This window comes from Nerophis ophidion, linkage group LG07, assembly GCF_033978795.1.
Source record: "Nerophis ophidion isolate RoL-2023_Sa linkage group LG07, RoL_Noph_v1.0, whole genome shotgun sequence".
NCBI lineage: Eukaryota > Metazoa > Chordata > Actinopteri > Syngnathiformes > Syngnathidae > Nerophis > Nerophis ophidion.
This window is the reverse complement of record NC_084617.1, coordinates 77,525,685-77,546,612: the sequence shown is the minus strand read 5'-3', so window position 1 is coordinate 77,546,612 and position 20,928 is coordinate 77,525,685. Positions and strand designations below refer to the sequence as shown.

The following is a 20,928-nucleotide window of genomic DNA, read 5'->3' as shown; positions in this document are numbered from 1 at the left end:
CAAAATGCAACATTTACCGCCAGTTTGTGACATAGATTGGTGAAGTTCGCCCTCTCGTGGCGAAAAGAAGATGTCAAGTCTGCGGAGTTTAAAGGCAACTGTGGTGTGTTGCAACAAACTTTGTTTTGAAAATCACAACAGGACTTAATTCCGGTTTGAATGTTGATATTGGACAAAAGGAGACAATAAGAAGTGTTTTTGCCGAATCGATGTATTAATACATGAAGGGACTCTTCACTTGGTCCACATTGAGACCTTTTCTACAGACTGCTCTCTCTTTGTTTTTTTGTAAACTAATTGTTTGTTAAACTGCACTTTGGTCCCAGTTGGGGACTGAGGGAGAGGGGACAAAGTTCAAGGCGGGGGGGAGGAGGGCATGAAGAGGAAGAAGGTTAAAAAAAAAAAAAGAAAAGAAAATTGACCTTTGAGTGCTAAACAGCAGGTGGAGAGCTAAAAACCAGGCAGCTCAGGACTCTTCGTGAGCAACGTCAGGAAAAATGAAAGTGTCATTGTTTTGGACAAACATGGCCCATCTGGCTCGGCTTTGAGCGCAAACACACACATGAGAGTTTGTTTGCAAAGCGGCGAGAAGGTAAGGCGTCAGAGTAATGGAGGGCGAAGAGAAGGCGAGGCAGAGCCGCCTAACGGCCCTTCAGGAGCAGCTGGTCTGGGCCCTGCTCGAGTCGGGCCTGTCGAGGGAGGTCCTGATCCACGCCGTGGGCGAGCTGGAGCGTGACAGGGCCAACGGCAACGACAAAGGAGAGAGGGGCGACGGGGAGAGCTCCGAGGAGGGAGAGATGGATTACCCGCCACAGATATTCCGAGATTTGGACAAGCTTCCGCCAGAGGAGGCGTCCAAACTGAGAGCTGAAGTGGAGCGGCTCCTGCAGTAAGTAGATTCCGTGCACGGAAGGGTCCATCAAGAATTATCTTTAAAAATGTGTTTATTCCTCCTCCTCCTCCTCCTCTTCTTCTTCTTTTTTACCTGCACTGCAAGAAGCTGAGGTGAAAGATGAGAACATCCTATTTGCACACTTCCCCTCCCTCCGTCTGCATCACGCTTGCGTCTGAGGCCAATTTAAAGAGGGTTCCTCCTTTGCTGGTTACTAATTACCCACCTCCATCATTATTCTCTGCTCATTTCTTAATAAATAAGCTCCATGCACAAGTAGGTGAAGATTAATAGAGAAGGGCCGGTCCTGAGAGTCAATGTTTGCATGAGTGAGCTATCTCTACACTCCTTTTAAACAACTGCATCCATTTCAAATACTGTATTTTTCCCCTTATAATTGAAAATGAAAAATGCACAGAATTGATCTACAAAACATGTTTGATTTCTGAAATTAAGAATGTCCGTTTTTTCACCTATTGCAGTCAAAAACTAAAGTTTTTCTACAAACGTTATGAATGTTCTATCAACAGCGGACTTTGCACCTGTGTGCTGTCTCTTATCTCGCTGTGTCAATAATCCTCTCCAAACGTCTGGCATCTGTTGAGATTTTTAAACCATTTGGTCTTTAACTTCAGATATCATGCTGCTGATGAGAAGCAGCTAATACAAAACCCAAAATCAGTCAAAAAGCAAACTTTTCAAACCAACACTTCTGAATTAAATGTATCAGTGACAAAGTGTAATTGTATCCCCAAAGCAATTCAGTCAGAGTAGAAGAAGGAAACACCTGCAGTGCACGACCACCAAGTTGATGACCAGTGTAGCGTTTGGACCAAATGTTCCTCCGAGGGAATTTAAATTGCTGGTCAATTCCAAGTTCTTTTGATGACGCATAAGCTGATTTTAAATGATAACCCAGAACAGAATAGGTATTTTGCAATTTATTCCAAAGCTTTGGAGAGACCAACCTAAAAAACAACACCTTCAATTCGCATCGCCTAAGTTGATCTGAAAACCCCCGTAAGTCTTGTCTTTTTCCATATGCCCCACCCCCCTTCAGAGGGAATCCCCATATCTGTTCCTCTCCCGGACAGGGAGAGATAAGAAGGGTGTTATGGCTAGTCTTCTCATTCCTACAGCATCAAGGTTAACACATGCACACCACTTAGCAGCCAACCATAAAGAGCACAAATGGAAAAACACTGACTGTTTTCAAATATGACTATGGAAAATAAGAAATAACTCCTGAATATGGATATATGTAGATATCTATCTCCGACACCAGCAACTCAAGTGATCCATCGATGGCCATCGATGACCCTTGTTTTAAATCATTAAACGTCTGTGGAAAGAGATGACGCATGCATTCTGGAGACGGCGAGAGCAGTTTGCTCTTGAGTGGTGGGCCAAAATACGACGCTGACAGGTGCACTTATAGGAAGTGCGTGAGTTCATTAAATATTAGGTTTGGAGACAAATCTTTTGGTTTATCTATTTACATTTTTTTTTAAGTTTTGTTGAACCAAAATTCCCCAGCAAAGTCTGATTTCCAGGCATTAATTTTCATCAATTTTCACTTTTGTCAAATTGTCATATTTCATGAAATTATTGTGGGTTTTTCCTTAATTGGCCTGGTGATGCCAGCACATTCAACGATGAATGTACATGCAAAGATGACTGTGCATTTCCTATGTGTCTGCATTAAATAGAGAGGACCCCTGGCATGTTGCAAAAATGGTGAAAAGCTACATGCAGCAGCACAATCTGCCTCAGAGAGAAGTGGTGGAGTCTACAGGACTCAACCAGTCGCACCTCTCTCAGCATCTCAACAAAGGCACGCCCATGAAGAACCAGAAGAGAGCCGCACTTTACAGTTGGTATGTCAAGAAGCAGTGTGAAATCAGCCAACGTGAGTACATAGCCGCAAAGACCGCGTTCACAAGGTTGCGTAAGAGTGTAAGTGTAAGAGGATCTTACCTTTACCTGCTAGAGTTCACCAATGCCAAACATGGCTTCATGTCTGTGGAGGAGCCAGGCGAAGACACCAGGAAGGGTCGGAGGAACAGGTTCAAATGGGGACCAGCATCCCTGCAGATCCTTTTCCATGCGTACGAACGACAGAAGAACCCCAGCAAGGAGGAGAGGGAAGGCTTGGTGGAGGAGTGTAACAGGTCTGACACGCAAAGTACAACAGCATTTATCACATCCAACATCACATAGTACACGCAAGCGTGGAGGCTTCATTGGGTACACTAGAAAAAGCCATTAATCAAATGTTGGTTCTGGGGTCACATAAACCCAAATTAGATTTCAAGTGGGCCGGACAAGTACATTCACAATCATTACTGTACCCATAAATGACAAAATGTCCACGTTACCTTTGTCATCATGCAAATTAATACATTAGAAAGTCTTCATAACAAACAACCTCAGATTTCTTTCGTGTCTTTAATTTAACTTTAATTCAGAAGTATTTCGAATTAAAACAATCAAATTAATTCTGTCTTCTTTCAGTTGTGCACTGCAAAAAAAGAAGTCAGTAAAAATCCCGTGGCCAGAATTGGAGTGCAAAAATAAAAGAAGTATCGATCTGTAAAAACAACAACCATAGATTTTATTGGGAATTGTGCTTTTTACAACATTTTTATTTTGCATTCATGTCTTTTTTATGCATTCTAAATAGTAAATGAACGCTAACAAGAGGTGGCTAACAGTGCAAGTAATGGGGATTCAATATATTCCGGCTATAAAATCGCCCTAAAAAAATGTTAATTGTTTTATAGACACACTTTGGGCATATATTGTATCAACAAGCACATTCATTTTGACATTTAATACATACATATTTTGGCCGTTTTAAGCATTACGACAGCCCATTGATTTCACAGAGCACATCACAACATTTGCTATTTCCTTAAACAACAACTACCACTAATCATGGCAGACTTTTCAGCAAGTCAACGACAACTACTTCGGGACAAATGATGATCCAGAATCTTATCTTTTTCAGCCTAAATATGCAGAAGATGAGTCACATCTTTTGTAAACTGGGTGATAAGCCTTAGCAGTATTCACAAGTGCTAAACAAGAAATACAAACTCCGAACATAACAAAACAATCACTTACCGTAAAATGTCTGCTCTCAGTGGGATGTTTTTATCTTTCAGCACGAGACTTGTGTTGCTTGTTTAGATGATGAATTAATTATAATGCTCACAAAAAATAGGGTGGAAGATAACAAGCATATTGTCGCATTTTCCTTGGAATGTCTTCAGGTCCAAATTGAATTTTAGAGTTTACCAACTTCCTGGTGTACGGCCACAACCTTGTGCTATACAAGTGTGAGGCATGATTTATAATCTAGTGCCAACTTTAACCAACTCAGAAGCAAATTTGACAGTGTATTTGTCAGCGTTGTGGCACATTTTGCAAAAAGCGTTAGTTTTATCAAGATGCCCCAAAAATCCAAAGAGTGAAGGTGAATGTGTATCGAAACAGCGATAATTGCCTTGTTGTTGTTATGTTTAAGGGCGGACCCACAATTCCTGCCGTATTGACTACATGGAAACTGCACAATCTGTTATATTTTCTGTTAAAATATCAACATTGAATTTAATCAATACAAGATCCGATGCACCTTGTATTTTCTCCCTAAATCTCAGCGCTTCAAAGCTGCTCCACCCACGCATTTGTAATCTCATGTCTATGGTACGATGAAAAACAGTTGTCAGTTCATCTTCACATCCCTAATAATAATAATAATAATAATAATAATAATACTAATAACCAATATTTTGGTTCCAATGTGTCTGACACTGTGAGTAATAATTTTAGCTACAAAATGCTCAAGTTTTAGAGCAGGGACATTTTTAAAATAAAAGCTATTTTGCTCTCCCTTCTTCTAAACCAAAAAGTCTGTAGTCCCAAAACAACACAGCTTGTAAATGTATAATGTGTTTTTAAATTTTAGAGGCAAATTCATCTTTCCATGCAGAATTATATTATTTTCTGCTGGGTATGGTTGTTTTTGCAATGTACTGGACATGGGATTTAGGACTCTTAGAAGGCAAATCTTGACGAACAGTTTCTTTCAAAGAGCTGTTGAAAAGACCGTCTCCTTGCTACATTTGTTTTCATCCAGGAAACAATCACTGGCAGGAGTTACAAAATAAGATTTGGATTAGAATAATTCAAATCTATATAGTTTACCAATATGTTCTCTGTGTTGTAAAAAAAAAAAGAAGAAATCTTGATATTTCACAGTACAAAAGTAGCAAGCGTGGTGTGGCGAGGGACAACTGGAACCAGAAAAGTGAATGAATTAATTCCGAATAATTGCTTTAGCTCGTGCAGTGAGGTGACATGCACAGGCCTGGGAAATTTGGATACGAAATGGCTCACCAAAAGACAGCTTGAAACTGCGAAATGGCTCTCAGGGATTATGTAAAAGAGTTGTTCAAAAGACTTGACTCGTTTGCAAACGTCACATAAAAAGTTAAAGTACCAATGATTGTCACACACACACTAGGTGTGGGGAAATTTGTCCTCTGCATTTGACCCATCCCCTTGATCACCACCTGGGGGTAAGGGGAGCAGTGGACAGCAGCGGTGCCGCGCCCGGGAATCATTTTTAGTGATTTAACCCCCAATTCCAAGCATTGATGCTGAGTGCCAAGCAGGGAGGTAATGGCTCCCATTTTTATAGTCTTTGGTATGACTTGGCTGGGGTTTTAACTCACAATCTATATTTACTAGGTATGGGTCGATGGATTGGCAACCGATCAGTATTAGCCATATTTCGTGAAAAAGTATGTGATTGCCATTGCTGATTAATGCCGATCACAAATGCTGATCCCCTTTGGCTGAAACTATTTATGCCGCTCCTCTAAAATAAAGAAGTAGCATCGTTGCTGGAGGATTAGGTTGAACATATACAGTAGAAGTAAAGTGAAACATTTACAGTTGATACATGTGATTGGTATCAATATTGGTCGAGCTCACTCATGGATGATCAATATGGAACTTGGGAGCATAAATCAATCATCGGAACTTCCCTGCGCTCCCCAATCAACTGTGTTCATGGTTAGTTTACCAGGGGGATTACACACAAGAAGTCGGTGAAATACCAACCAGGACTCGGTCTGTACTCATTCAGACAGTCACCAACTATGGGGCTCTTTTCAAGACCAAACATTTCCCCCGACTAAAAAGACAATCACTGTGCTTCTTCCTTTCCCAGGGCAGAGTGTCTGCAGAGGGGAGTGTCCCCCTCCCAGCTTGCAGGCCTGGGCTCCAACCTGGTCACTGAAGTTAGGGTCTACAACTGGTTTGCCAACCGCCGAAAAGAGGAAGCCTTCCGACACAAGCTGGCTCTCGACACACCTTTCACCGGCCAATCTGTTTCTTCGTCCAACCCCAACCTTCCTTCAAGTCCAGAGCTCAGTAATAATTTTAAAACATTTACCTTCACCCCTAGGGGGACTGCTTAATTTAATAGACACAAAGTAGCTAATTAGAACGTTTTGAAAATGCATGATTATATTGTGTAATGACTATACAGTTAAACATTGAAATTACATTGGTAGTCAAGCGGGACTTTTTGCCCAATGCTTCTACTTGGTTAAAACGTTTGGAATCTGGCCTTACTAATAATATAGCATTGCATCATCATTAATTATACATAATTAGGCCTGATCTTTACACCAGTACCTCAGTGCTTTAACATTTACTGTATGGACGATAACTCATGTTATGCAAATATTTCAAAATAAAAACACAGATATATTTAGATCAAATGGGAAAATAGTTCTGGATTAGGACATTAGTGCAAAAAAGTACAAAAAAAATCTATAACCAAAATATTTTTATACACTGAACTCCCCAAGGACTATCTGGTCCTTTGGCTAAGCCATTAGGCAAAAAATTTCCCACAGTGTGTTGTGGATATATGAAAGTAAAGATTTGGCCAAAGTTACAGCCAAAAGCAGAGTTTATATGTTCCACAAAGGACAAAAAGTCCACAAAGAAGGGTTAAAAGGAGGAATAAAAGCAGTAACAAAAAGGAATCGTTTTCAGAGGAATCTGTTAGATCTCAAATGGACTGTTTGGTTTTTCTTTGAATATGTTTTGCCTCTCAGCAACATAGGGTTCATCAATCCATGCTCATAGATTTGTCAGTTCTAGTCTTAGACTTAGATTGGTCTGATCTAGTTAGAGAAATGTATTTTAAGACAAACCAAACGATCCAATTGCGATCAATTGAATGTCCTGAGAATACAATGACCTGGATGAAGGAGAACATCCGTAGACAAAACTAATTGTATCTTTAGTGGCTTTGGTAAACTACAGCACAGTTCTCTCTATGTCAACTTCTGCTATTCCCCAGGTGTCAAATACAGCCATCAAATCCCATGTGACACCTTGAATTCAGTCAGAGGTACTGGAGGTGAAAGTGTTGGCCGCCTTGGAGTGAGTCCTGTCCAACTGGAGCCTAGCCACACACTCCTTGAGAGCCACCAACCCAAACTGGTAAGGGCATAATGTTACTTCAAACTCAAAAACAATCTGCAAACTGGGTGCCATCATGACCAAGTTGTCATCTGGGTTTAGGAATCTAGTGGAGGACCACTGCCCCCTGTGAGCACTCTGACCTCACTGCACAATATGTCCTCCTCCTCTGCATCATCACAAGGCCTCATCATGGCCTCTTTGCCCAGCGTCATGAGTTTAGGAGAATCCTCCCTTCTCATTGGTAATCTCAACATGACTGTCAAACTGGAGCATGGTGCTACGAATAACACCATGTTGGATTATCAGGTCTGGCCTCAGCACAACCTCAAACCGTACCAGTCATCAACAACATGGGAGGCGGGTTCACCACACTGCAGCCAATCTCCTTCCAACAGCAGCTTCATGCCCCTGGCCAGCAGCTAATGCCGCAGCAGCTCCAGAGTCACATGGGTGCCGGTTCTTATTTGCTACCAAGTCACAGTAAGAGCGCAGCATTAAGCACTGGTTTAAGTTTTGTGGTGACTGAAACTTCATGTGCCGGCTCTTCCTTAGTGTATAACAAGATGGATTCGCTTCAGTACCCTTCATCAAGTCTGCTGTCTCAGGCCATGGTCATTACGGACAGCCTGGGGACATTGACTAGCCTCACATCCGTCAGACAGGTGAGGCGCTCAAAAAAACTAAATCATCACAAAGAAGGATCATATTGTGCAGGAATTTCTCAAATAGCTTTTTTTTTCAGATTCTATCTACAGATCCTGAGGAACAGACAGACCCTTCATTGCAGGACAATTCTTTGCACCTGCAGCCCCAAACACCTGTACCAGGTAGGTCTGATTGCTGTTGTAGCAGAGGTGGATTCTCTCAAATTGCTTCAAAAAGTGACTCTTCCGCTCGTACTAGGCCACGAGACGAAGCTGATGTGGGTGGTTACAACCTGAAGACAGTTAAATGCAATATAAAAACAACTGAGCCCTGAGTGCTGTAACTGTTCATATAGCAGATCACCTGTGAGTGGTGTAGTCCACCTTTCGCCACAACTTAACTGGGATAGGCTGCAGGAATGCGTTGGAAATAAATAAACAGAAGACAATAAACAATTTCTCGCAACCAATCTTTTCTTTTTTGACAAGCAAGGAGGCCCTCATTCTTGGCGGGCGTCAAAAGACTAGTTTAGGTTTGCTAGGTAATCTTTGAACTTTAAGAGCTTAACGTTGTATCTTTTTAGAGAGAAAATAAACAAAGCTTGAGTAAAGAAATTAAACAAACTAAATACACTTTGGAAAATCAGGGTGTTCTGTCTATCCATGTTGGACTTGCTATAAGATGGCGACTTTTCCAGGATGTACTCTGCCTTCCACTCGAGTGCAACAGAGAGAGGCTCAAGCAGGATAAAGAGAACAAAAATAATTGCTTCTTACATTTAAAACTATCCATCCATCCATCCATCCATTTTCTACCGCTTGTCCTTTTGGGGTCGCTGGTGCTTATCTCAGCTACAATCGGGTGGAAGGCGGGGTACACCCTGGACAAGTCGCCACCTCATCTCAGGGCCAACACAGATAGACAACATTCAGACTCAAATTCCCACACTAGGGACCATTTAGTGTTGCCAATCAACCTATCCCCAGGTGCATGTCTTTGGAGGTGGGAGGGGCCTATCCCCAGGTGCATGTTTTCGGAGGTGGGAGGAAGCCGGAGTACCCGGAGGGAACCCACACAGTCACAGGGAGAACATACAAACTCCGCACAGAAAGATCCCCAGCCCGGGATTGAACCGAGGACTAATCAGGACCTTCGTATTGTGAGGCAGATGCACTAACCCCTCTTCTACCGGGCTGCCCCATTTAAAACTGATACAATTTATAATAATATTGTGGAACTACAAAAAGCACCAATTTCATTCAAACCAAAATAATATTCCCTGCCTGGAAATGCTCCAGAGTTATTCAAGGAGAGGGTAAGGAGTTATAGTTTTAAATGCTAAATTAGATCTCAAAATATGGAATCTGCGCACAACACTTACTGTACAGTATTGTTATTTTCCGTTTAAAATTTTTTTTCTTTTGTTTTTAACATGTCTGAAATAAATACGGACTATGTTCAATGTAGAATACAGTCGTTCTGAAAAACAAAACCATACATGTCTTTGCTTCTCACCAGCATCGAGCCAGAGCCCAGAGATATATCCTGCCTCCCAACCAGAGAGCCACCAGTCGCACCTCCTGTCGCCTTCACCAGCAGACATTAACTCCTACATTCCAACACAAATGGTCTCCACTGCACAGTAGGAGAGTTCCAGCAGCCCTTGACCCCACCTTTCTGGTGGCCTCTGACTTCACTTCAGCAAGTTCTGATGAGGCCACAAGAAGATAAAAAGTTTATAAGTGGACACAGATATTACATGAACAAGGATCACCGTTGGAAATTATTTGTTTTTTTTATACAAACAGAAAATGAATGAAAGAAATTACATCAGAACATATTTAAATACTTTTTTGTAACCTTGGCAAATTGTATTTTGACTTAGAGCTTGTAAACCCAACATGACATGCATTTTAGACCTATTTCTAACATTGTTTTTGTGAAATGTATACAAAATAGTATTAAAGGGCTTGTAATGACATTTTTTTTTACTGTTGATGATGAGTAAAGATATAAACCTGACCCATCTGTGTTTGAGGCTTGTGGATAAACAAACAATGCACATTCTTAACAGTGACAGAAACTAAAGTCTTACTCCAAATCTTCTGTTAAAGCATTATGCTGCTTTCTATTTTTCCGTTTGTCTTTGTGTTGTTTCTGCTGTGTTTTTGCAAGCTCCCTGCTGCTTTGAACACAAGCAGATACATCACAGTTCACCTGTGTGCTACCTGCATCTTCAACTAGTCTCTTCTTCTTCTTCTTCTTAACAAGGTTGTCTTCTCTGTCACACTTCTTGATCTTTTCCGAGTAAGGAGGTTCGGCTGTCGATGACGAGGGTAAAAGATCGTGGAAAGAAACCGCTGCCTCCTTCAGCCTCATTTCCATCTCACTGTCGCTGTCACTGAACCAAAGAGAAGGCATATTGTTGCATTAAGTTCCTTTGTCATCACACTGCTGAAGCACTATTATGTGCAACCATGCTGACCACCTTTTCCAAGACTAGTTTTTCTCTCAAAAGACAACCTTACTCACTTTCCTCGGCACCATCTTCTCATCAACTAACTACTCCTTTAGATTTCCCTTGTCAATGGTTTTCTTCATGAATTCAACCCTTTTAATTGGTTCAGGAAAACCAAACTATTTCTCCAGCAAATGTTACCTACTTCCCAGTACACTACCGATACTGGGAAGGTGAAAGATTCACAAATCTGACAGGAACGATGAATTAACTAATTCTTATTCAATTGTTTACACACTATTTATCTTATTCTCACATCCATCCTGTTTGATTCTAGCAAAAGTGCCTCAGTCTGGAACAAAGACGGACTCATTATAATTGAGGCGGACTTTGTTGCGATGTCTTTTTTTTCTTGGTTGTGTGAAAACATGTGGAGCATGGGGTCAGACTAACATTTGTGAATTTCATTAAAACACATTAAAAAGATAACACTTAAAAAAATACCAAAAAAACTTATCTCCTGGGGTTTGCTCCATTAGATTTGTTTTAACCCTAAACTGAGAAAAGTTAGCTTTTTCAAAATGAGTTATTTACTTTCAGACTGTCTGTGAGGCCGTGAAAATGATCAGGCTGAGTTCTGAGGCGCAAGGAGGGCAAGTAAAAGAGAATGGAAAACTGTGTTCAGTTTGGCTTCCCAAGTGTGTAACCCCTTGGCTAAGCTATCTAGGATTACCGGCCCAAAACAAAAGAGAGAAAAGGAAAAAGAGTTTAATTTCACATTGACAGATTGTTTTCCTGCAAAATAAAAATGATGAAAAAGTATAAAACTTTATAAGTTGTGTTACGTTTTGCAGCTCCTTATTATTATTTCTTTCATATTATTTTCTTTAGTAGAATAGGCGGCAAAATGTTTCCATTGATAGTGAAGGCTGCAGACCCCTGACAAGGCAGTGTTTGTCGCCATGGTGATGCAGCAGGGTTTCTCATACATGTAATTGATCGTGGTGCATCGCAATGGCAAAATAAAAACCGCCACACCTTCAAATTATGTCTTTTTTAAATGAAAACAAATCTAAGTAATTTTTATACGAATGGTCTATTATTTGCACACTATTGACTAGTGATGTATCGGAAATTTGGCTATTGAAAAAAGATTTTGATGACCAAAACAGCAGTGCCAAAACTGGATATTGTGATGACGCAAGCAGGATGCACGTGATTGTCTGTAGTGGAAGCAGCATGTCTGCCATAAGGACGTACTCTATTATATCAGAGATATATATTCCTGTAGACAGATATGTCAAAATTGTGCAGATATAAAGAGGGCAGTAGTACTCTTTCATGGAGAGAAAGTACAGCAGCTGGAGCATCAGCGCGACTCAAATGTGACATAAAGCTCGCTGCAGCTCTCGATGTTTGTCGCGGACATTTACCAACAGAAGTAAAAAGTCTCTAAACATTAGTACAGTCTCTAATAAAACCAGAAAGATGTTACAATTGTTGCCAGTCATTTCTAATATAGAAAAAGTCACTAAAAAGATTGGAAAAGTCTCTATAAACTTAAAAAGATTCTCAACAAACAGCAGCCTGTGTTGGCATCATTCTCAGGGTCTCTGCAGGTTTCAACAAGTCGAATTCAACACTTTTTTAAGACCATAATGAAAATAATTTAAGACCATTTCACATTCATACGAACAAAAAAGTTCAAATATATAAAGGAAAATCAGAAGGCCGGAATTAATTGTAAGTATACGAATTAATTCACTGCTCTTTCACATTGGGAAACAAAACGGTTAAACTAACAAAATACACCAGAAGCTTCTTTATTGTAAACTATTTGAAAAACAATATTTGCAAACGTCACAACGGCCATTTTTCAGATCTGCCACTGAACTGTTTTTTTGCCGTGCAGTGTGCTTCATATCAAGTGTTTTCATGGAACAACGACCAGAACGTCAGCTATGGCTCGCAAGTCTCAAAGAGAATTTGAATGTGAATAATGTGGATAACATCCAAATTCGCTCGGCTCATTTTGTATATGGTATGTATGACTTTTAAGAAAATGATATCGCTGATAAACAATGACTAATTTTTATATAAGCATGACAAAATAACATTTGCCAATCTCCCTTGCTTTCCTCACCCCACCCACCATAAACTGAGTGCCAACACTAAACAGACAGCCTTTATAGTTTTTATTGTTAATTGCTGTATACATTTATAGAAAAGATCAGGCATGAGAAGTTGACCTGAACATATTGGAATAATTAATAGAAATAATGAATAACACATTTGTTTTATAGTTTTACTGCTGTTGAGTACACAACGATCACAGAGAAAGTTGTGTGTTCTTACTGGATGTGAGAGTATGATTTCACTAGTAAACATCTCACATCTCATCTGAATTTCCCCCAGGGATCAATAAAGTACTTTCTATTCTATTCTATATTGATCTCCTTCTGCGATTAGAACCTCTTTACCCACATAACAGTCCTTATGGAAGGGGGTTAAGTGGATCTTTGTATAGTTGTGCAAGCGTTTGTGATGTTGCAGCATCTTTTGACACAGACTTATCCTGGATTTTTGACTTTTACTTTATCATTATCACTTTTACCGCAATGTTTACAAACCCTTCCCTCCTTGATGGCACACTTCATACGTTTCCATCCACCGACTCCTAGCATGCATTAAATTGATCGTACCGGAGCCTTAAATCGTTGAACTTGCACTTCCCAATCTTTTGCAAGTAATTCATCTCTGCTGTGGGCTTTCATGAAGTTTTCTCTGCTGCGATGCAGAGCCGCAACAACACACTGCTGCGCAACAACAGCACACTGACCAGCACAGCACAGGTAGCCTACTTTGGTTCCGTTTAGTTATAGCGTCCTCAAATATCGAAACTTTAAAAGCCAGACTGAAGTTTGTGTATGTTTTAAATAAAAGTAACATTAATAGATTTTTTTAAGACTTTTCTAAATCATATTTAAGATTTGTTATGAGACTTTTGGAGAATTCCACACATTTTAAGGCCTTAAATTTAAAGTTGTTGGATTTAAAGACTTTTTAGGACGCCGCAAACACCCTGATTCTCCAGCACATTCAGCAAACTGGCTCCTTGGTATTGAGTCTCTCCTTGTTTGAAAGGTTTAAAACCAAAATATGACCGCACTGGTGCGGTGGCATTTAGTTTTGCGATCATTTTGTTCTCCATGTTCGCTCCTGTGTTTGTAGAGTGCTAACTTGTGTGATGCTAGCGACCCAGCCTCTCTGCACAAAGACACTTAATGAATAACAAGAGGATTCACGACCTTCTTTTCAATCCCCGATAGTACAAACACACGCAACTGCTGAAACTGATGAAAAGGGTGAATGCTTTTGAAGCCCGTAAACACACATGTACATGGCGGTTAAAGTTGATTTCATTTTCATTCATCGATCGGTTGACTGACTTATCAAATATCGGCCCAGGCCTACTGTACTTGTTCTTTCACCCTGTGTTAAGTGTGTGTCTCTTGATGCAAAAATTAGAACCAAACCTTGAGCTGGGAATAGGGCGACGACGTACAGGAGGAGGTGGATCGTCTGCCAGCTGTCCTGGGACTGATGTTGAGAACAGACGAAACCCTAAAAAGAGGAGCAACACAGTTGACCAAAGATACATAATTCATAAAAAAGCATCAAGCATTGATAGACAACGTTTACCTTCTTCATTATCGTCACCATTTGCAGGCATTGTATCTGGTATCTCAGTCTGGATCTCTGAAAAGTGACTGAGTCAAATACATATTGTGGATTAAACTTCAGAATACACAGATTGATGGGAAAAGTATACACTTGACACCTCTGTATTCACAGTTCAATATTTGCAGTTTACACGTTTCTCTTTTTTTAAATGTATATAATTGGTATTTTTTTAGGGGTGTAATTATTCTACATCGATCAATCAATTTAATTGATTGATTGAGAAGTTTGACATCTTAAAGAATTGAGTCCATGTAATTCTTTAAGAAGGCAAATGGATGTCACAAAAAGCTGAAAGGCTTGTTTCAATTGTGCTCCATTAAATATTCATCACATTTGATACATTCAATGATAAACTATATATAACCTGTAACATGTATATTAGAAAATATGTTAAAAAATTATAATATGTATATAAAATAAAAAAAATTAAAAAAAATTGATAAATGATGTACATATACACAGTATACCTGTCAGGTGATTTGAAAAACAATATAACAGAAAATGGTATACATGACTATGCACATGTTGACTCCAAGAATATGCAAAACAGAATGAGAAAATATATACACACTATAACCACATCTAAATATATACACACTATAACCACATCTAAATATATATATACACTATAACCACATCTAAATATATACACACTATAACCACATATAAATATATACACACTATAACTACATATAAATATATATAAACTATAACAACATATAAACATATACACTATAACCACATAAATATATATAAACCACATATAAATATATATACACTATAACCACATATGAATATATACACACAATAACTACATATAAATGTATATAAACTATAACACCATATAAATATATATACACTATTACCACATAAATATATATAAACCACATATAAATATATATATACACTATAACCACATAAATATATATAAACCACATATAAATATATGTACACTATAACCACATAATTATATATAAACCACATATAAATATATGTACACTATAACCACATAAATATATATAAACCACATATAAATATATGTACACTATAACCACATAAATATATATAAACCACATATAAATATATATATACACTATAACCACATAAATATATATAAACCACATATAAATATATGTACACTATAACCATATAAATATATATAAACCACATATAAATATATGTACACTATAACCGCATATAAACCTGTTTGATGCTTGGAAGAGTTGCTGGGAATCAATTACTGTACTTTTATTGAAATGTTCTTGAATACTAAAAATAAGAGCAGCAAATGTTTCCTCTTGGTAATTCAACCCAAAGTGTTGGTTGCAGTTTATTCAAATAAGATGGGAATGCATTGGCCATTATTGTTGTTTATTAGCTTGTTTGTATCCACAGTTGATTCTTATCTAATTCCCTTAAAATGAGTCATAAGAACAAAGGAAACTTTACATGCAGTGTTCAGTATCCAGTATTTATTTCACGGTCAAACTGGCAGGATTTTTGGCTAAAAAGTTACTGAGTTAATTTCAACTCACTGAATCGTTTTGCATTGTATCGTTCTCAATAAACAAATATCGTCTTAGCTTACCTGTCAAGAAGTTGTCCTAGCTTCTTGGCAACATGAGTTTGAAACCCTTGGGTGACCTGGAGCTCGTTACCATCATGTTCATGGGCAGCAATGACAACCCTGTTTCGCAGCAATACAATAGTCATTAGACAAAAGTTTCACAGGAAATTTCAGGATGAAGCTAAAATGCACTATAACACTTTCATCTGAAGTTTTTTGACCATCTTTAAACTTAATTGTCCAATGTTTTACTACTTTTTACACAACTTGCTGTTCTCTAAAAGGAAGTTGAACAGTCAAAATCCCAATAGGTGACTTTTCACAGAGAGGGATACAGCATGCCTTTTTGCGACACGCATTCTCTGAATAGTTTTTGCAACCTGCTAATGACCCCCTTAGCTCAGTGGCCACTTCCCTCTCAGGTACAGTTGATGGTTGGATGTCATCTTGGGCTCAGAATGTCAAAACGCCAACAGCAAAATGAAGAAGATTGTTTAAGTACCAATTTTAATTTGGACATTTACTGGTCTGTTTGGTTTACACATTCTAAAGACAAACTAAAAACATTGGAACGTTGTCATCATCAAGGGGTATCAGGCCTGTTTGCAGGCATGGATGATCAGGGTTCTCCAGTCTTCTCTATTGATATTTCTGATAACACGTCTTAGGCTGTTGATACATGTTGTTCGTTATCGACCTGGAGCTTTCTTTCCTACTAGTTTTCCTGTTACCATCAGTTTTTTTAATGATATATGCTGCTGAAATTGGCTTCACGGTGGCAGAGGGGTTAGTGCGTCTGCCTCGCAATACGAAGGTCCTGATTAGTTTGGGTTCAATCCCAGGCTCGGGATTGTTCTGTGTGGAGTTTGTATGTTCTCCCCGTAAATGCGTGGGTTCCCTCTGGGTACTCCGGCTTCCTCCCACCTCCAAAGACATGCACCTGGGGATAGGCCCCTCCCACCTCCAAAGACATGCACCTGGGGATAGGCCCCTCCCACCTCCAAAGACATGCACCTGGGGATAGGTTGATTGGCAGCACTAAATTGGCCCTAGTGTGTGAGTGTGAATGTTGTCTGACTATCTGTGTTGGCCCTGCGATGAGATGGCGACTTGTCCAGGGTGTATTCCACCTTCCACCCGATTGTAGCTGAGATAGGCACCAACGCCCCCCGCGACTCCAAAGGGAATAAGCGGTAGGAAATGGATGGATGGATGGATGCTGCTGAAATGCTTGAGCTATCAGTGGCCACGATATCGAACAGCCCGGTCTGTTTTTTTTTGGTCTTGTCTAGTGACCAATAATACTGTAGTGTTAAAGTTAAAATACCAATAATTGTCACACACACACTAGGTGTGGTGAGATTATCCTCTCACCCATCACCCTCACGCCCTGGGAGGTGAGGGGAGCAGTAAGCAGCAGCAGTGGCCACACCCGGGAATCATTTTGGTGATTTTACCACCAATTCCAATACTTGATGCTGAGTGCCAAGCAGGGAGGTAATGGCTCCCATTTTCATAGTCTTTGGTATGACTCGGCCGGGGTTTGCACTCACGACTTAGCCATCTCGGGACGTACACTCTAACCACTAGGCCACCTGAGACAGGTAGGTCATGAGTTCAACCCATGTGGGGCAGACAAGTATAGCAAATAAGTGCATGAAAAATGAATCCATGAAAAAACTCAGTGGAATTAGCGGGAGCCCCTGGCCTTTTCCCTTTGCAAAAAAGTAGGTTTTTGGGGGGCTTTAGTATCTGATGGGTTACAGGTGATACATCACATTCAAGGACAAGAGCATGGATATACAATATAAGAAAGCCAGAAATACCTGACATTAGTTCTAATTGATTTCTGTGTGTTACTATTTCCATTGTAAAAGTGATGTATTCATATTTTGTGCAATATTTCATACTTAGATACACTAATGTTAGCTGTTTTGGTCCAATTTTCGATGCATAAATACATCTGTTATTGCTAACTCCTTATCTAATAGGATGATGTGCAATAAGGATTGGATAGGTCTTTATTGTCGTTGCACAAGTACAACAAAACTTTGTTTTCAGCACAAACCCGTTCAAAATGAGACAAACAAACAGTGTACAAGGCTACAGACCAGGAACACTGATGGGTCGCCAAAAGGCGCCCCGTAAAAGATGTAAAAAAGGTCAACGCTGGGGAAAGATGAGTAAAACAAATACAATCTAGACTGGGCTCCTAAGGGGTCTCAGTCCGGAGTGAGAAAAAACCTCCATAGCAAAGCACAGACACATTTTACAACGTACATCTCCAGATATCTAGCAACAGAGGGGAGGGAGTGGGGGGTTATGGTGGCAGGCTGCAGCTCTCAGGTGCTGCCCATCCTTCCATCACCCCTTTGGGATTTGGGATAATACCAGTACTTTAACGTACTAGACCAGGGGTAGGGAACCTATGGCTCTAGAGCCAGATGTGGCTCTTTTGATGACTGCATCTGGCTCTCTGATAAATCTGACCTGACGTTGCTTAACACAATAAGTAATGAATAATTCCACTTGTAATCACAGTGTTAAAAATAATGTTAAAATTATAAAACATTCTCATGCATTTTTAATCCATCCATCCGTTTTCTACCGCACCTGTTAAAGACGTTGCGTTAATGGTAAGAAGTTATTTTGTTATTATTGGTTAGTGTGGGGCTTGCCCTCCTGGGGGTTCTTCAGACCCCCAAGCACAGACATGAGAGCCTGTTTCAGTGTTACAATATTGTTTTATTTTTCAATAAGTCTCTCAGTTGCTTTCCAGCAATAGTATTTCCAGCCCCAACCCAGTCTCTCCTCCTGGCTGCTGCTTATAACGGAGCGACAGGTGATTAGATAACAAGGCCCAGGTGGGCCGTCTACGCACCTGTCGCTGCAGGCCCACAGGCCACGCCCCCCACAGTTAGCTTCAGAATAACAATGTTATTACAAAGAAAAAGAGACCTGTTATACTCTAGAAATGTTGGTATTACTTAAAAATGGATGTGTTTAGTTGTGTTCAGTGTTAAAAAAAATAATTATATGGCTCTTACGGAAATATATTTTAAAATATTTGTCTTTTTGGCTCTCTCAGCCAAAAAGGTTCCCGACCCCTGTACTAGGCCAAAGAAGGTGTATTTTTCTACCTTCAGCACAATTATTATATGCAACAATTTCACACTTTTTCATCTGCCTATGCACTTTAACTCAGGGGTGCCCATTACGTCGATCGCGAGCTACCAGTCGACCCCGGGGGGTGTGTCAGTCGATCTCCAGCCAGGCTTTTAAAAAAAATACACCTAAAAATGAGTGATCATCAATCTTCACCAAGACGTCACTTAAATGACATTCACGGTACCGGAGGGTCTTGTGAGATGACGCTGGCTGCTGCAAGATCATTATTATGAAAATAAGACCGAGAGGAAGGCGAGAAACACTTTTTATTTCAACAGACTCTCGCGCCGTACCTTCCGTCAAAACTCTAAAGGCCGACTGCACATTTCCTATCTTCACAATAAAAGCCCTGCTTCATGCTGCCTGCGCTAACTAAATACAGTCTCGGAAAACTGGCGTGCACAAGCGATCCCTCAGAAAGCTGGCGTGCACATCACTTGTGCACGCCAGCTTTCCGAGACTCTTATTTTGTTAGCGCAGGCAGCATGAAGCAGGGCTTTTATTGTGAAGATAGGAAATGTGCAGTCGGCCTTTAGAGTTTTGACGGAAGGGACGGCGCGAAAGTCTGTTGAAATAAAAAGTGTTTCTCGCCTTCCTCTCTGTCATTTTTTCATAATAATGAACTGGCATCAGCCAGCGTCATCTCACAAGACCCTCGGGTGCCGTGAATGTCAATCAAGCAAGCTACGGAATTTGCCGCCAATGTTTTTCTTGTAAAGTGTATGGAAGCTGGATGAATTAGATGCCAAAAACCAACCACTTTCATGTGGTATTGTACAGAAAGGACAACTTTGTTTCTCCTCCATTTGAAAATGTGGGCGTTATCATCATTACTGTCTGATTCCAATCAATGCAAGTCATCAGAATCAGGTAATACACCAACTTATATTCTTGTCTTCGTGAAAGAAAGACATCTATATGTGTTACACATGCTTGTATTATCATTAAACACATTTAACTTGTTTACAAAAATGTCTCTTTCATAAATAGATAAATATAAATGATATATATAAATGAGGTAGATCCCCTCGAGTTGGTCAATTGAAAAGTAGCTCGCCTGCAGAAAAAGTGTGGCCACCCCTGCTTTAAAGTCTCTGTGGTAGCAAACGTGTCGCAGAACGGTGGTTGGGGACCCCTGCTCTTGAAGGTTTAATAGCATTACATTTACTTTTTAAAGGCACACAAAGTGGTACTGCCTACAAAACTTACCGTTTGGATTGTTTCGCACGGCCAGTGTCTAAAAAGACAGAGAAATGGAGATATTTAGTAGCCCGTAAGCCGAAAAATGAAATGAGAGCCGCAGTGAAAGATCATTAAGACACAGTTACCAAAAACTACTTTAGCGTTAAACCATGTATTGAAGGTTTAGAGTGACGTAGGGAGGGAACATTTGTACCACCTGTCCGAATATTTTGCGTATCCCAAGTTGCCTCCTGACATCTTTTCAGTTGTTCGTCGTCACTGCTGCTGGAGTCTCTGACCGCACTGCTGACCATGGCTGCTGCTTTGCCCGCCATGGCGCTGTACCCTGCTTCCTGTTTGCAGCTGGGGATTGTGGGTAACGTAGTCCTCATGGGTAGCCACAACAGTAAACGGCTGTGATTGATTGGTTGATGGATTGATTGATTGATTGATTGATTGGTTGATTGATTGATTGATTGATTGATTGAAACTTGTATTATTAGATTGCACGGTACAGTACATATTCCGTACAATTGACCACTAAATGGTAACACCCCAATAAGTTTTTCAACTTGTTTAAGTCGGGGTCCACGTTAATCAATTCCTGGTATGTATTTAGTGTATCAATTCAGTTCATGATTGTCCATCCATCCATTTCCTACCGCTTATTCCCTTTGCGGTCACGGGGGGCGCTGGTGCCTACCTCAGCTACAACCGGGCGGAAGGCGGGGTACGCCCTGGACAAGTCGCTACCTCATCGCA

At 40.1% G+C, this 20,928-nt stretch overlaps 2 protein-coding genes across 3 annotated transcripts; one reads left to right on the top strand and one right to left on the bottom strand.

Annotated features, from left to right (window-relative positions):
• The first annotated feature begins 381 nt into the window (after positions 1 to 381).
• Positions 382 to 10,069, top strand: hnf1a (HNF1 homeobox a). 2 transcript variants are annotated; one of them, XM_061907200.1, is made up of 10 exons: positions 386 to 889; positions 2,602 to 2,801; positions 2,883 to 3,063; positions 6,132 to 6,334; positions 7,278 to 7,420; positions 7,502 to 7,643; positions 7,709 to 7,882; positions 7,955 to 8,064; positions 8,145 to 8,229; positions 9,566 to 10,069. In XM_061907200.1, exons 1-10 carry the CDS (start codon positions 609 to 611, stop codon positions 9,691 to 9,693), a joined length of 1,647 nt encoding a protein of 548 aa, XP_061763184.1. In that variant the 5' UTR covers positions 386 to 608; the 3' UTR covers positions 9,694 to 10,069. The 2 variants fall into 2 exon arrangements, with proteins under 2 accessions (XP_061763183.1, XP_061763184.1); XM_061907199.1 differs by having other exon boundaries at positions 382 to 889; positions 2,602 to 3,063.
• Positions 3,663 to 20,566, bottom strand: lg07h12orf43 (linkage group 07 C12orf43 homolog). The gene is made up of 6 exons (XM_061907221.1): positions 20,384 to 20,566; positions 20,194 to 20,221; positions 15,838 to 15,936; positions 14,208 to 14,275; positions 14,042 to 14,129; positions 3,663 to 10,448 (listed from the first exon to the last, which is right to left on the bottom strand). The coding sequence occupies exons 1-6, from the start codon at positions 20,556 to 20,558 to the stop codon at positions 10,139 to 10,141; spliced, it is 768 nt and encodes a 255-aa protein (XP_061763205.1). The 5' UTR covers positions 20,559 to 20,566; the 3' UTR covers positions 3,663 to 10,138.
• Between the last annotated feature and the right edge of the window lie 362 nt (positions 20,567 to 20,928).

Coding starts and splice junctions, on each gene's coding strand:
- lg07h12orf43 (XM_061907221.1), bottom strand. CDS start 20,558: ATGAGGACTACGTTACCCACAATCCCCAGCTGCAAACAGGAAGCAGGG. Junction 15,937..20,193: donor CGTGCGAAACAATCCAAACG/GTAAGTTTTGTA, acceptor GCTGCGAAACAG/GGTTGTCATTGCTGCCCATG. Junction 14,276..15,837: donor CTAGGACAACTTCTTGACAG/GTAAGCTAAGAC, acceptor TATTTGACTCAG/TCACTTTTCAGAGATCCAGA.
- hnf1a (XM_061907199.1), top strand. CDS start 609: ATGGAGGGCGAAGAGAAGGCGAGGCAGAGCCGCCTAACGGCCCTTCAG. Junction 3,064..6,131: donor TTGGTGGAGGAGTGTAACAG/GTCTGACACGCA, acceptor TTCCTTTCCCAG/GGCAGAGTGTCTGCAGAGGG. Junction 6,335..7,277: donor TCCTTCAAGTCCAGAGCTCA/GTAATAATTTTA, acceptor GCTATTCCCCAG/GTGTCAAATACAGCCATCAA.